We start from the raw sequence: 14,634 nt of genomic DNA, 5'->3' as shown, positions 1-14,634 counted from the left end.
ATCCATGTTTCTTTAACAAGTGAAAAAAAAAGAAAATCACATTCAAAAAGTGACTGAAATTAGCTCAGATGTCTCCTGAGCACAGTAGAGGTCGTGTGTGTGTCTCACAGCATGAGTGCACTTCATGGATGGAACAGATGATAGACAAAGACAAATCCTCCATGTTCAGTATTGGACTCTATATTACTTTCTATGTCTATGATAGTTTGAGAATGCAGAATGTGAAATGCCATTTGCCACATCCCCTGTTACCAAGGGAGAAGTGGAGAGGCAATAGGACTTACTTGAGAGTCTCTGAGAGGAAGAAGCTCTGCTGCATGTTATCGTGGCTGACTGTCGTGGTGTATACGTCTCGGATCCCAGAGAAGCCAGACTCCACTCTGCAGTGCTCCTCGAGGGCCTGACAGGAAACAGTGAGGTAGATCGCAGGTTTAAATGTGCACACCTATTTCTCAAAACACTTATTGCTGGACAAGCTAAAGACTACTTTTTGCAGTTGTGGGCTTGATTGTGCAAATTAAATGAATAATAATTAATTTGTTCATTATATTTAATCAGTCATTGCAGAATGGCCTTTTCACTAAAAGACCATTCATCTCATGTTGTGGTGCAAAAAGAGAAAATAATTTACTCTGCATCAGTGTGTCGATGTACACCTAAACAAAACTGTAAATGATGGAGCATGTCAAGCCCCTCAGCTGGCTACACAATTGAAGCCCAGGCAATGCTAAATCTGACAAAGGCTAATGGAGAGTGGCTGAGCTAGCCAAGCGGATTAGCACATTATTACCCCTGCTACAAAGGGCTGGCTTATACGTGCTAATTAACAAAGACCCCAACGTGTTAATGCTTGATGTTCATGAAGAGAAGTGTTGTGCACTGCTTTCAACCTTTGTGCCCGATAATTAAAGGCCTGTCAAACTCGTCAGCCTGATCTCTCCACTTCTGTGCACACTAAATTAATGCTAAATCTATCATGCCAGCCCTGTACAGTTTACTGCAGCTAATGTCCTGTCTATTGCCACATTAATAACGGTGCTCCCTACTCAACCTTCACCTCCTGCTAGTGGGGTTGCTTGATCTACAAGCTAATGTATAGTGCCACACAATATCAAAGAAGCTGGTTGAGGGTAATTAAGGGTGTTAAAGGGGCTTGACATAGTAGGTGAGTACAATTTATAAAATCAGAATCACTCCTAAGAGCAAGGTATAGGGTACAAAATTATACTGTACTGTATCTCCCACTTAAATATAACATGAAATTATTTTGTACCACATTGGCCTGAATATAAGACAGTGTTTTTTTTATTGATATTAATGTTTGAAAAAGTGGAATCTGTATTATTTAAGGACGAGAAATTACTATTTGTAAAACAGCAGATGCTCTGTTTTAATGGAGCGAGTACCAGTCACAGTCACATTAAATATTACATTGAAAGAATGTTGGATTATAGGTTGTTTGTAGTCTTAATGTTGCCAGACTGATGAGTTGCTTCAAGTCTGTTTACAATGTGTCTTTAATCATCTGTCTCAGAATATCATGATGAGGAGGCAAATGCAAACAGCTGGAGCTTTATTGTACTTGCTTATTTCTTGACTTTTCAAGACCTGTTGTTTTGGAGGTGGTCTGATCCAGTTGTCTAACCTTCTTGGCCATTCAACTTCAAGAACTGAGTTCACACACCTATGGCTTACTATATCCCACCCTTTGATAGGTGTCACTGTAACCAGATACTCACTTCACCTGTCACTGGCTTTAACGTTCGGTGTATGTTTACAATCTGTCTGCATTTTTTGTCATCCTGATTGTCCATACTGTAAATTTACTATTCAGGTCAATGAGGGAAATTGAGATAATTACCTCAACAGCCTCCCAACCCCATTCTCTGTACTTGGGGTCGTGGGTGAGTCTCCACATGTACATGTAGCTCTCGATGACTTCTGGTCGTAGGATGTAATATCTGTCGCTCAGCCTGGTTGCTGTAGCTTCAGCTCCACCATCGAATCTGAACGCCTCGGGTCCCAGTTTGGTCGCTGATGGGAGACAGAAATTAAAGATAAGAAGATAAAAACATAAATCTTTGTCAACCAATAGACATGAGCTCTTGCTCAACAGATCTGCAGCGCATTTCCAAATCTAAAATCCTTCAAAGCACACTGAATGTTCTTTCCTTGCTGTTTACAAGAGGAGGAACATAACATCAGTGCACTGAAGCCATTCAATTACTGTTAGTTAAACAATTAAGACCTCCCCATCTGTCCAGATTGTCTCTGGGCTTCTCTTTTTCTGCCTCTTTCCTTATTCTTCTCTTTACTTCCATTTCTTTTCTAGGACAATTCAAGACTGCTGGCAAACACATCTTATTCATGATACAGCACAAAGAGATCTATTCTTACCAAGGTCAGGACAGGAGCATTGGCATAGCAACATCTTAAATTTAGAAGCATTCTCAGAGCGGAACTTGCATTATGGCATGCAAGATGATTCTGAAATTTCATTTCTGCCAACTGGTCACTTTGGTTAGACTTTTCTTTTTCTTGGACTTATCATCTGTGATTTTGGCAAACCACTGGCTGCTCAGAACACTGGACCATGGCTGGAGGAAGCAGGTTCTTTGAGGTCAGAGAGGATTTCTGAATAGATGCAGCAAGTTTGACAAATAATAGGCAAGTGTGAGAGTGAGCATGTGCACGCAAGACAAAGAGACAGATGGAAGCAATAAATGGTCTTCTGTTCCATACAACCCCACAGAGTACACTTTACACATATCACTGTAAATAGGGAAAACAAGATGACCTGTTTAAAGTGGCCGAAAAGATATCATATATGTATCTCGATACTATAGGTTAATTCTGTAGGTTAATTCTTTTCTCATTTTATTTCCTGTGTGCTGACACCATACAAGTCTGACATCCTCTGATACGTCTCTATTAATGATTTCTAGGTTGAGTCTAAAAACCAGAGGAGACTGAGCCTTTCCAGTCAGAGCCCCTAAACTCTCGAACAACCTGCTGGCGGAGATCAGGCAAGCTAATTTTATTCTGTGATTTCACTGCATTTTTTGTTTTAATTCCATCTTCTGATTTGCTTCTTATTCTAATAGAATTCTACTTATTTATACTCTATCGCACTGTCCAGCTCTTGTGTTTCTTTTTGTGAAGCGCCTTTAAAAAAGTGCTAAATAAATACAAATAAAGTTAATATTATATTAGTTATTATAAATACATTTCATCATTTTAGTAAAAAGCAGTCCTGTCCTTAGATCAGTTTTTCTTTTAATTAGCTTTTGATTCAGTTTGCTTCCTCCATGTTTAGTCTTGATAAATTCAGCACAGTGCATGCGTCCTCAGCACAACAAACAACCACGCCACAGCAATGACTTAGGTGTTCCAAGTCTCTCCAATTGAAACACCATGTTTCTTTCTTTTTTTTTTGGCGTCGTCTTGAAGGACGCCTTCCAACAAAGTTTACGTTAAACCCACCAAGAGCTCTGAATTCTTAAACCACTATTTCCACCACCAGACTCCAAACACTGTTTTCTGAGTGGATATTGACACTTGTGACTGGAATGCTAAGGCTGCTTCTGACATCAGTCAGACAATCATCAGTAAGTCAGATCACAGGCAACACAATTGATTTTTCTACAAGTTCATCTGATGAATAACACTCTTGCGTCAAACACAATTAAGAAGTTAATCTCAGGATTTGTTTTACGTACTTTGGAAATTCAATAGTGACGTTTTCACACAAAAATTCATTTTGGTCTCAACGATGTTATCTTCTCACCAACCTGGATTTATTAACAGCAATTTTACATAAGTCTCAGTCTCATAAATCTCAAAGAGAAGAAGAATTTATGTATAAAAAAAGTCTTGAAAATCCTTAGACAGCTATTTAACCTGTTACCAGACACCGCCATTTGTGCACAAGCCTGAAAATAATGTACCCAAAATAAAAAGATTACTGTTGAGGACAGATTGATTGATGATTGATTACAGTCATAACCCTGGAGTTTTTGGAAAGGTAATGCTTTATATTTTAAAATAGGGCCTGTAACAGGCCTGTGTGAGCCACAGCCACAAGACTGGACCAGTTCTGTGTCAACAGTTGTTGCAATGGTTTGATCCTAAAATGCTTTGCACAGATAGAATCAGGAGACTTAGAGCTTTCAAACAATGAATAATTTGTCAAGGTTGTGAGAAGACCGAGTCCGGTACAGACCAAATCACACCTAAAGTAGCGCTACCAAGGCCAAAGCATCCCATGGGTGGGACAGAGTATTTTAGAGGCTGAACTGGCTGCAAGGTTGAAATGCTCATTTCCAGAAAATGACCTCCATGAGCTTCATACAGGTCTGCCTGTGCAAGACAATACTGAAAGTGACTAAAACTTTTCATGGCACCTCAAATGATAAATCTAAGTGAAAGTCTGACGTGACTCTTGCTGTATTGTTGAATTAGTGCTGTGGAAATTGAAATTATACTGCATTTATCAATGAGAGACATGGAGGAATTAGAGATAAAGGCCCATCTTTATCACCCTGTCTGAAATACAGGCCTGGTTCTCTCTGCCACTGAGATAAATAAGGATTCTGATCACTGTTTCAGAATTTATGGTATATTAAAAGTTGCTTTATTTATTTTATTACGGTACAGTTTTCAGTACACTTATTTATATTTAACAACCCTGCCCATGTTTTTTTTTTTTCACTAAGTAAAATCTGGTCTGACTGTGGTCCTTTATTTCCCTGCTGAACTTGAGTGATTACAGATCAAATATTTATTTTTTTCCTACATGATACATGTAGTCAGTCTTTGAAGTTGCTCTACTGTACATCAGGTCATATATCTCAAAAGTGAAATTTCACACAGCTAAGAATTAAAAGACTATTACCACAGATTCTCTAAAACCGGTAACCTTTCCTTTCTCCTGCTGCTTCCCATGAGATCCCCAGTTTCCTGCATTGGGTTCAAGCCTGCTTCAGTCTTGCTGTGAGGATGGCGGAGATCCAGAAGAGCAGCAGAAGGAGAGTCCTTATGGCATCTGTACTTAAGATGCAGCTAAATAGCAGCCACTTTATACACATAGAAGAGCAAATCTCACTTCTCCTTCTCTCTCCGGCAGACAGCTAATCCAGGAGCTGCTAAGCACCATCCCGTCCCTTTAATGAGTGAAAAGAAACCTGGTGGATGACTATGAAAGAGAAAGCCAGAGAATCCTTTTGGGCCTGCAGATCAAAAGTATTCCAAGCGTATCAAGGAACCTGTTATGTGATGAGTCACATTAGCTTACCGGAGAAGCGAAGGCAAAGGAAACTTGAAGATGAATCCTTACAGCCCACCCAACAGTGGAGGGGCAATAAAAGCTTGAAATTAGCAGAGGAGATTATTGTCAGGGCCAAGACAGATGCCAGGGAAGAGAAGAGATCAAACATGGGTCTTTGCGCAAAAAAAAAAAAAAAAAAGCGAGTAGGCTTGCTCTATATTCAATCCCTTTTTCACCCTCTTTCTGGCATTTTTCTCCTCTTCAGGAGAAAAGTATATCAGTATATCTTCAGTCTGTGAGTGCAACCATGTCTTCTACACTACCTCATTTATAGTTTGGAACCACAGTAAATTTGCCTGTGGGCTCAGTTTTTATCACAGTGTTCGCTCTTCCATACTCTATCTCCTTTTTCCTTCTGTCTCCTAAATTACAAAAAACTGTGATTATCTGAATCTAAGACACTTAGAGGCACCTCCACATCTGCCGCTTGCAGCTGTGAGACGTTGGAGAAATAATCCAGAAGTTTAATTCTTCACTGCTCCTTAATAGGCCTGCCGTCTCTCTGTTGAGGTGAAGCCACCGAGAATGATTCTCCCTTTGAGTTGGGGCAAAATGAAAACGCCTCAGGCCCTTTTAATTTAGAATATACTGCTCTCTCCTAGACTCTTAATTTTCTTCTTGTGACTGCTACCATAACCTTTCTTAACAAGACAGATACAGTGTACCACAATGGTAATGAACTGTAGCTTTTTACTACCATATAGAGAAAAAATACTGAAAAATATGAATATCAAACTACATTTAAATGAACTTTTTAGCCATGCTAGCTGCACATTCAGTCAGCCCACCACCTGGTCCTGAGTAAAAATATCTCAGCAGGATTGATTGGCACAAAATTTGGTACAGACATCCACGGTTCCTGGATAATGACTCTTATTGACTCTGGTGATACTTTGACTTTTCCTCTAGCATGTTAGTATGCCGAAATTAGCACTTAGCTCAAAGCTGAATCATAGACGCTGTGTTGTTGGATGATAGCAAGCGAGACCATAACATGTTTTAAGAACGATCATCTGTAAAATGTCTTTATGTAATTACAAGAAAAACATTTTCTCCTCAAACAGATTATTTCTTCAGCGCACAAAAACAACCCCAAGAAAACAGCTGCCTAGCAAATCCTGGGTAAAAAGGGCCACTCGCAGTGTAAACCAGATTATATGGACACAGGCAATGGATCTTTTGATTTGACATGGTACATTTAGATTCAAAACAAAATGAGTAGGAGCCATCACTCATCCACTGCTTTACTCCAGCATAACAGTGACCCTCCTGAACAGAAGTACTGTTGAGCCTCTCAAGACAGAGTCTCTGCACACTCTAAATGGCCCTCTCCAACATCCCTGAGCCTTTTCCACCCACCTGAGCGCGTGTAGCTCTCGTGGCATGTATGCGTGATCTCCGCAGCCAGGTCCAAGTAGTGTTGCCTCTTCTCCGGAGCTCCATCATCAGCCCCAATGCCAATCATTCCCCCAGAGAAGCAGGCCAGGTGGCCCATTTTGTGATCCAGGATTCCACCTCTCCACTCAGCCATGTAGGTGAGCCCACCGGGTGACTTCTGTACCAGGTTAACTTCAATTGCCTGCAGCAACACACACAGTTGGGAATATTATGTTAATCATTGATGTACTGTGTGCCATGTAATTTTGACACCTTGTTCTAAATGTTATCAGAGGAAACCACAACCAGAACCTTTGTTTTTCATTAGTGGTTTGTTGCTCCAACAAAACCACTATTAAAACCTCTACTGCTCCACTATTGAAGCCTCTAATTGCAGGTACGTTTCAATGCAGTACAGCACTCAAAGAGTTGTGCAGTACACCACTCAAAGAGATTTTGTGTTTCCATCTTGTGTTTCAATTAATTGCTGCCTGAGATCTTCGAAGTATCAACACCTAACACCTGCAAGGACAGTTGATCATCTCTATTAAAGCCTCTAATTGCAGGTACGTTTCAATGCCCTCTTCCCCTTTGCAATCACATTTTGCAGCCCAAACAAATTCAGCTGTTTTACCACAAAGTTTTCACAACTCTATCCAAACAGATAATCTACATTTAGTTAGGTAACACTACACACTATACACATTACACTTTTGGTACTCTATTTACTATTTACAATAAGCTGACCACAGTTTGAAATATTTTCTTTAGCATAACTCTTGAGTTCTTTATGTATTATACACATAAAATTAAAATAAATATAACAACACAAGTGTTTGAGGGCTTTACTCGTATCTGAACTTAATATGTATGCTTACTAAGTTTTGCAGTGCTTTTAAATTGGCACAGCTAGTACCCATTTTCAATGCTATACCAGCCGATCCAGTAACCACCATATACCACTTAGAGATGCAGTCATGCCAATTAGAACACAAACTTGACCGAATGATGCAACTTCTGAAACTAGATTGGATCTGACTTCGCATTAGGGGTATCTATACACCACATGTTCTCTTAGGGATGAGTCCAACTGCTGCCACACTGTAAACGTCTGTATTTATATGTTAAATTATGTATGTTTTGTATAAAACATGCTCTGCTCTGCACTGATGGAAGCCAGATCTCCAGGGAAATCCATCTGATACTCTATGAGAAAGTGGTCCAATGCAAATCCTTTTAAGGGAAGTTTTACTGTTTTTCAACCGGGGTCTTAAGTTGCAGTCACACTATCGTCAGAATGGGAGGAATAAGAAAAACACCAATAACCACTAAATTTCTGAAATCTCCGATTTGGAATAACAGCTTTTCACTTTACGGTTTTTCACACTTGGCTGCTCGTAATTATGGTTTAAACAATATGACGCAATCACGGCATTATTCTCAGTAACATTATTCTCAGTTGTGACAAGGAGTCATAACAACTTTGCACTCGTGGCTAATCTCTGTTTTGTTTCTGGTCGGACAAGTATTCTAAGTGATTTATGTAAATTTTAAGTTTATTTGAAAAGCCTCAGGAGTCTTTTGCTGCCCCGTTACTATGTTTTGCCCAAGCAGCATTTCTTTAATCTCTACAATGCATGTGGCGAGCGCAAAGTTAGATGACCCAGATAGAGGAAAAAAAGCAAAATTCTCCATAAATTCAAGTGATGAGAAATCTCTATCATTCCGAGAAACCTTCAGATTTGATTTTGCACATTTCTGTAGCTGTTTCTTCTCAGTACTGTACATTTTATAAGACAGAATATAGAATAAGATAATTTCTGAATGACTCACCATTTTCTCACTTTTACAGATTCTGTCTTTCTCTCATGCCCCTCTCACCTACACTGCCTGGCTTGCTGCTCGTTTTGCATTTGAATACAGGTCTGAGATATTCTGCCGCAGCACCCCACAAAGTGCTGATTATTAAAGGTGTAAACTCCCTTTTGAATTTCAGGTCCAATCATTCATTAATTTTCTTCTTTTTTTAACAGCTCTTTCAGGCATGAGGAAATTAACACACCCTTTTCACACCACTTTTTCAGATTTATATTAGAAGAGTGGGATATATATTTTAATTCTAAATTACATCATGACAATGAAAACCAGTACTGTAGCATATACTTCACTTTTCAGTTGTTCCCTCCTACCATTGCTGTGCACTGTATGATGATAAACCTTTCATGCTAAATAACCTGCAATAACAGAAGACAAAACAAGGTAATGTGTATAATATGAAAGCTTATAAATATCATGTTCTCATTTTTCTTGAGGGCTGAGAATGATGTTTTTCCCAATAATTAGCTGTTGTTAGCAGCAATCATGGCATAGTATAATTGGAAAATGTTCTCTCGTTCAAAGGTATGTTTTAATTAGTAATCTACTTTTATTTGAATGCCAAAGATAATGAGTTGTGCTGTGCCTTCACCTTAGATCTCTGCATAAACATACAATATATAACTTAATCTGATAACGTGGGGGTCCTTGGCCATTTAAATACCAAGTCACAGGGGAGAAAGAGAGGATGTAATTAGTAGTTCTGCCTCTGGCCTGACCCTCTGATGAGAACTGAGAAAATCTCAATGGCAATCTTAAGCTATTGTCTATGATACTGTAATTGTAGCCGGAGGGAATGTGCTGACATTATCTTCATTTAACGAGGAAAACAGACAGCTTCTCGTGTATTTTTATGCACGTATATACCCAGCAGTGGGTTCATGCTCACAGACGTTTTCCTGCAGATAGTGGGAGGGCTCCCATTTTACATTACAATATTTGAATACACAAGTCAGTTGCCATCTAATCACAGCTCTAATCACATTATGCAGTACCAAGAACCTTTCCTTCTCTATTTTATCTTTCTTTCTTTCCCCTGTGACCACTGAGAATACCTCTGTCACAAAGATACTCATACTGTATATAATCGTCCTATGGTACTTTGAATAAAAGCATCTATTTCATCTCCACAGGCAATACTGAATAAGTTCGACTTAATTTCAATAGGAGAGAGAAACACCTTTACATCTATGCATAAAAGCACTGATACTGAGTGATAAAAGGATACTTTACAGTATCACTCCATTAGTTTAATTTTTTTAATTTAGGCCCTTTCCCACACATACATTGTTACATAATTGTGATGGCAATTGATTTTATTTCTTTTTAACTCAACATTCCGATCTTCCTTACCTGAGTGGACTCATGTCTTTGTGTACAATGTAAGAATAAAATTTCCATACCTCCAGTGCGCTGTAGTACATCTTCTTTGCATCTTCATCGGTCTTGTCTGACATCAGATATGATTTGATCAGGTACTCGTAGAAACTATCCCCGAGGCCACCGATGGAAACATGATCTAAGACGGGGAACATGGGGGAAACAGGGTTGTATTACAATAATCAACAGGGTTACCACAGTGGTTTTTAGCCAGGCTATCTGCAGGTATTAAAAATCACTGAATCCAGTTATTTTCTCTCGCCTGCTCTAATCAATAATTTTAGTTATTAAACAATTTTTGTATGATGTATGATTGCAGTTGTTGGGAGACGTTACATCATTTAAACTTTTGGTTGCGACAATGGAGTTTCAGTCAGCACCATCAGACCACTGGCAAGCACTGTCACTGCTGCTACCCACAGTAGCTTGGAAGTTCATTGTACCAGGTATCCAGGTGGGAAGATAAGAAGTACTGAAAAACTATGATATGATAATAAATATTAGAAAGTCACATTCCCACCACACACCACTCTGGCTTTTTTGGTTTATCCGTGGTGTGCATGATCGTGTGCTCTGAACCCACACAATCTCTGCTCTCTTATGGTAGAAAACAGGTGTTCTCTTTTTGTTTTGTTTTTTTTAAGTTAAAACCTAAATGATGTAATATACTTCAATCTTGTGAGTGAAAATTGAAACAAGTAGCTGTTGATTTTCCTCCTGCCCGCTCTTAGGTCCACATTCAAATTCATAAATATGAATATGATATTGCAGTGGAGGAGTGCATGGGTTTCCATCTATCCACTCATGCTCATTGTGTGCACATATACCTTCACTAACTCCCCCGCAAGGTTATCACAGTGCTGCTGTGTTTGTCCTTGACACAGACAGATGAGGGAGAGCTGCGAAGCCTAAGCCTCTTTTCCCTTTGTGGCAATAAATGTACAGTTTTGCTTCTCTACAAGCTCACCCACAACAATTAGCCTCTGTAATCATCCAGATTACCAGCTTTTCAGTCCTAGCGTCGTCTTATCCAGGCTTTTTTCACCGCTTTTCAGGTAAATCAGAAAGATCCAATTTCCTGAAGTAATTGTATTCATTATCATTTTAATAACCCAGAGCAATGGGAGTCATATAGCTGTTGCTATGAGCCTGGTATTAAAAATGAAAGGAAATAGACGGATGGGTGGTTGGATGACATAGATGAGCAGCTAAAAGAACTTTGACACATGAGGTGACTCAAGGTCTGTCCCCAGTGTGTCGGTGGAGAAAAGGGTAAAAATGTGAAATGGCATTCAGTGAACTCAAACCCTCATAATCTTGACCCACAATGGGGGCAAGCACAGTTACTGTAATACTTAGCAAGTAACATGAATGAACTTTTTCATTTCTGAAATGGATGTGTCATTAAAGTAATGTGTTTTTAAATGTAGATAGGTCCCTAAGTCAAGCCAAATAAAACTGTTCTACGTCTTTTGCTATAACTCAAACATATAACCTTACAATAATCTTACAGATGTTGAACCAGTATGAATGTCCTGTGTGCAGTAATTACAGCACTTACGTTGGACCCAGTTGCCACTGACTGGACTGAGGAAATTGGGATATAGGCCGTGGGGTTTTTCAATCTTGTTCAGAAGTTTCCTGATGTTCATCACCTGCAGAGACACCACAGTACATATGAATATCATCAGGCTAAAGCGCAGTATTTGGTATCACACGTTCCATTTAGTACTCAGTTTATTCAATTCAATTTATCACTGCCTCAAGGTTGAAAAGCATCTTGTAGGGAAATTGTGCTAATAAAAAAAAAAATCAGTGGTCAGATCTGTAAACAGAACTCACACATTTTCAAAACTTCTTGAAAATGATAGCAAACTGTGAAAGTACAGCAAAACTGGGAAATTGATTCATATATTGTACCTTCTCTGTGTAGACTGGATTGCTGGAGAGCTCGGTCAGATGGACGAATTCGAGGTGAAGGGTCCCGAACTCAGCCAGGATGCTGCTCCCAGCTGAGGCCCAGCCCCAGCTCCAACTGGTTCCACTGCAGCAGAGACAACATACAAAACAGACTAAGTACCGCGGATATCACACAGAGGCATACACAGGTACAAAATAGAGTTAGGCGATCCAGCTGGATCCATCACTGGGACTGATAGGTTCGGGCCCTTTTTTTGAGTGAAACATTGGGCTCAGGTTGGATTATTCTCAAAGGGAACATAATAAAATAATAAAATTCTATGATGCACAATGCCCAGTGGGGGCAGGGGGTTCTTAAAATCCCCAATGATTAGGGGTCAAACACTTTCATAATATTAGTGTATATATATATCAAAGAACTTACAAAAGGTAAAGCATGAAAGTAGCAGAGCATGGCATGTAGAGACCGGAGACACATTGAATGGACAAGGTGGACAAAAAGGGAACCTGAGCAAACATGGTGGTTGTTACTTGATAGTTTTATGTTCACTCAATAAAACTGTTAAATGTCAATTTTGTTTACTGTATGCAGGCTCATCTCATTCATCAACTATAACGTCAAGTTAAAAATAAACAAGAGATTGGGAAAACCTTCCAGAAGACAAGAATACAGAAGTAAATATACAGAAATTGAAGTAACATGAAACAAGCAAACAAAAACAAATTTCCTTCTCATGCCCTGTGTAATTCTGTTTGAGAGCTGGTATGTTCTGACATTTCCAAAAATAAAAGTACCAGTGTTATATGAATAAGAGTACTTCTGAATTTCATCCTGTTTTGAAGTGAAGTTCTAGTGAGTTTAAAGTTTTGCAGGCAATTCCAGTTTCATATGATCCTGCTATATCTGCAGCAGTATTATCTGTAAACTCCAGCCAACTACTGCAACTACTTTCAGTTCCTCCACAGTCTCTTTTAGAAATGATTCTCCCTCAGTTATTACACTGCACATCACATTCAGAACATGATGCAGCTGAACAAAGTTAAAGAAAGTAATCAACTCCTGCCCGATGGATCTCTTGCCCTTTTGTACTCAAACTCTTCTTAATAGATCATAGCAGACATACTTGCGTCTTACTTTTTTATTGCCTTTTCAGATGGAAATCAATAACCATTAATTAGCAATTTGTTTTTCATGATGATTAACATTTTAAAGGTTTTCAGAATCATGGGATCAATTAAGCTACTTCAATACTGTTAGCACCAAAATATGTGTCAAAAGAACAACTCACTGAATCCATCCCCCTCAGGATCAAGCCACAATTTTCGATTTAGTCTCAGGGGTGGCTCACAATGTCACCCTTTCAAAACCCCTGTTACAGTTCAAACAATTAATAGACAATTAATAGAGGACATAATCATAAAACGGATAACAGTGAAAATAATGTTTAGTTGCAGAACTATCAAACACTGCATGAGTTGAATGAAGTTGACAAGGCTTAACCTTTGTGCTGTTCATACAACAACCGGTCAAATCCCGATATCATGTCAAGGTTATAATAAGACAGCTTTTTAATCAGCTGATGCTGAAGAAAGAATTTTGAGAAATTATTGAGAACACATATTGCCAAGGTTTATGGATCAATTAGTTCTGACTTACATCCAGTTGCCAGTTGTTAAATTTCAAATTCTACCACACACTACAAACAAACAACTATACACACACACAAACACACACAAACACACACAAACACACACACACACACACACACAAACACACACACACACACACACACACACACACACACACACACACACACACACACACACACACACACACACACACACACACACACACACACAAACACTACTCCTACTTCTCATTGTGTGAAATGCCTGGTGAAAGCTTAGCTCATAAACTGGGTTCTTGTAATGGAGCTAAGTGTGCAAATGTTTTGAGCTGATTAAGATAAAGTTATATAAAAAAGTTAACTTGGCATAAAATATTAATTACAGTATATCAGGCAAATTAGATTTCTGTCTGCTAAGAATAAACTCATAGGTCTATGAAATAACCTTTGCCATCATCTACCACTAAATGCATTTATGGTTGCCTGCTGTGATTGATGCTAATTTAGTTGTTAATTTTCTTTAACCTCAACCTGAAACTTAAACAATGCAGCCAAGTTATGTGTGTTCACGGTGTAATGACAGCATTAAAACCCTACCTAGAAACTCAGAACATCAAGGGCACCCTTGAGATTTATTTCCTTAAGTCAGTGTGGGTAACGTCGCACTGCTGTGCAAATCTAATTCTCAGTAAATGTGTGGTGCATTAATGCTTGCTCGTTATTAGTTGAGGCAGAATGTACCACTAGAGTGACTTTACATATCCTCTGTAATAGATGCTGGGGAAGATCAGACATCCGGTAATGAATTGAACTGAATTTGTAAGAAGGGGAGAAGATGGGGTGCGGAGGGGCGTAGGAGATGTCTGGTGTGTGAGGGCAGAGGGGAATCAAAGGGTTTACCACTCTGGTGAATGCATCCATTAAAAGTTTGGGGGCTACGAGTGGCATCTGAATCCTCCTTTAAGAGGAATCAATCGGAGTATCAATGCAGGGTGTGTGGGGAGGGTGGGGGGAAGGCAACAACACTGGCACTCATTCATTAATCTTTTCACCCTGTTAAACAAACATGCTCTTCCACAGCTATCAGAAGTGCAAAAAATGATGAAAAAACAAACAAAAATCAATATC

At 39.1% G+C, this 14,634-nt stretch overlaps 1 protein-coding gene across 2 annotated transcripts in view; it reads right to left on the bottom strand.

Annotated features, from left to right (window-relative positions):
- Positions 1 to 14,634, bottom strand: part of LOC121185886 (mannosyl-oligosaccharide 1,2-alpha-mannosidase IA) — a 166,300-nt gene that overhangs the window by 3,092 nt on the left and 148,574 nt on the right. Inside the window, exons 6-11 of one of the 2 annotated variants that reach the window (XM_041044380.1) lie at positions 11,879 to 12,005; positions 11,520 to 11,613; positions 9,982 to 10,097; positions 6,686 to 6,905; positions 1,862 to 2,034; positions 285 to 400 (exon numbers count right to left, since the gene is read on the bottom strand). In XM_041044380.1, the coding sequence (XP_040900314.1) occupies positions 285 to 400; positions 1,862 to 2,034; positions 6,686 to 6,905; positions 9,982 to 10,097; positions 11,520 to 11,613; positions 11,879 to 12,005 (846 nt within the window). The remainder of the gene's footprint in view (positions 1 to 284; positions 401 to 1,861; positions 2,035 to 6,685; positions 6,906 to 9,981; positions 10,098 to 11,519; positions 11,614 to 11,878; positions 12,006 to 14,634) is intronic. The other variant, XM_041044382.1, reaches the window with a different exon arrangement.

Source organism: Toxotes jaculatrix, chromosome 8 (assembly GCF_017976425.1).
Source record: "Toxotes jaculatrix isolate fToxJac2 chromosome 8, fToxJac2.pri, whole genome shotgun sequence".
NCBI classification, from domain to species: domain Eukaryota; kingdom Metazoa; phylum Chordata; class Actinopteri; family Toxotidae; genus Toxotes; species Toxotes jaculatrix.
This window is presented reverse-complemented; position numbering and strand designations above follow the sequence as displayed.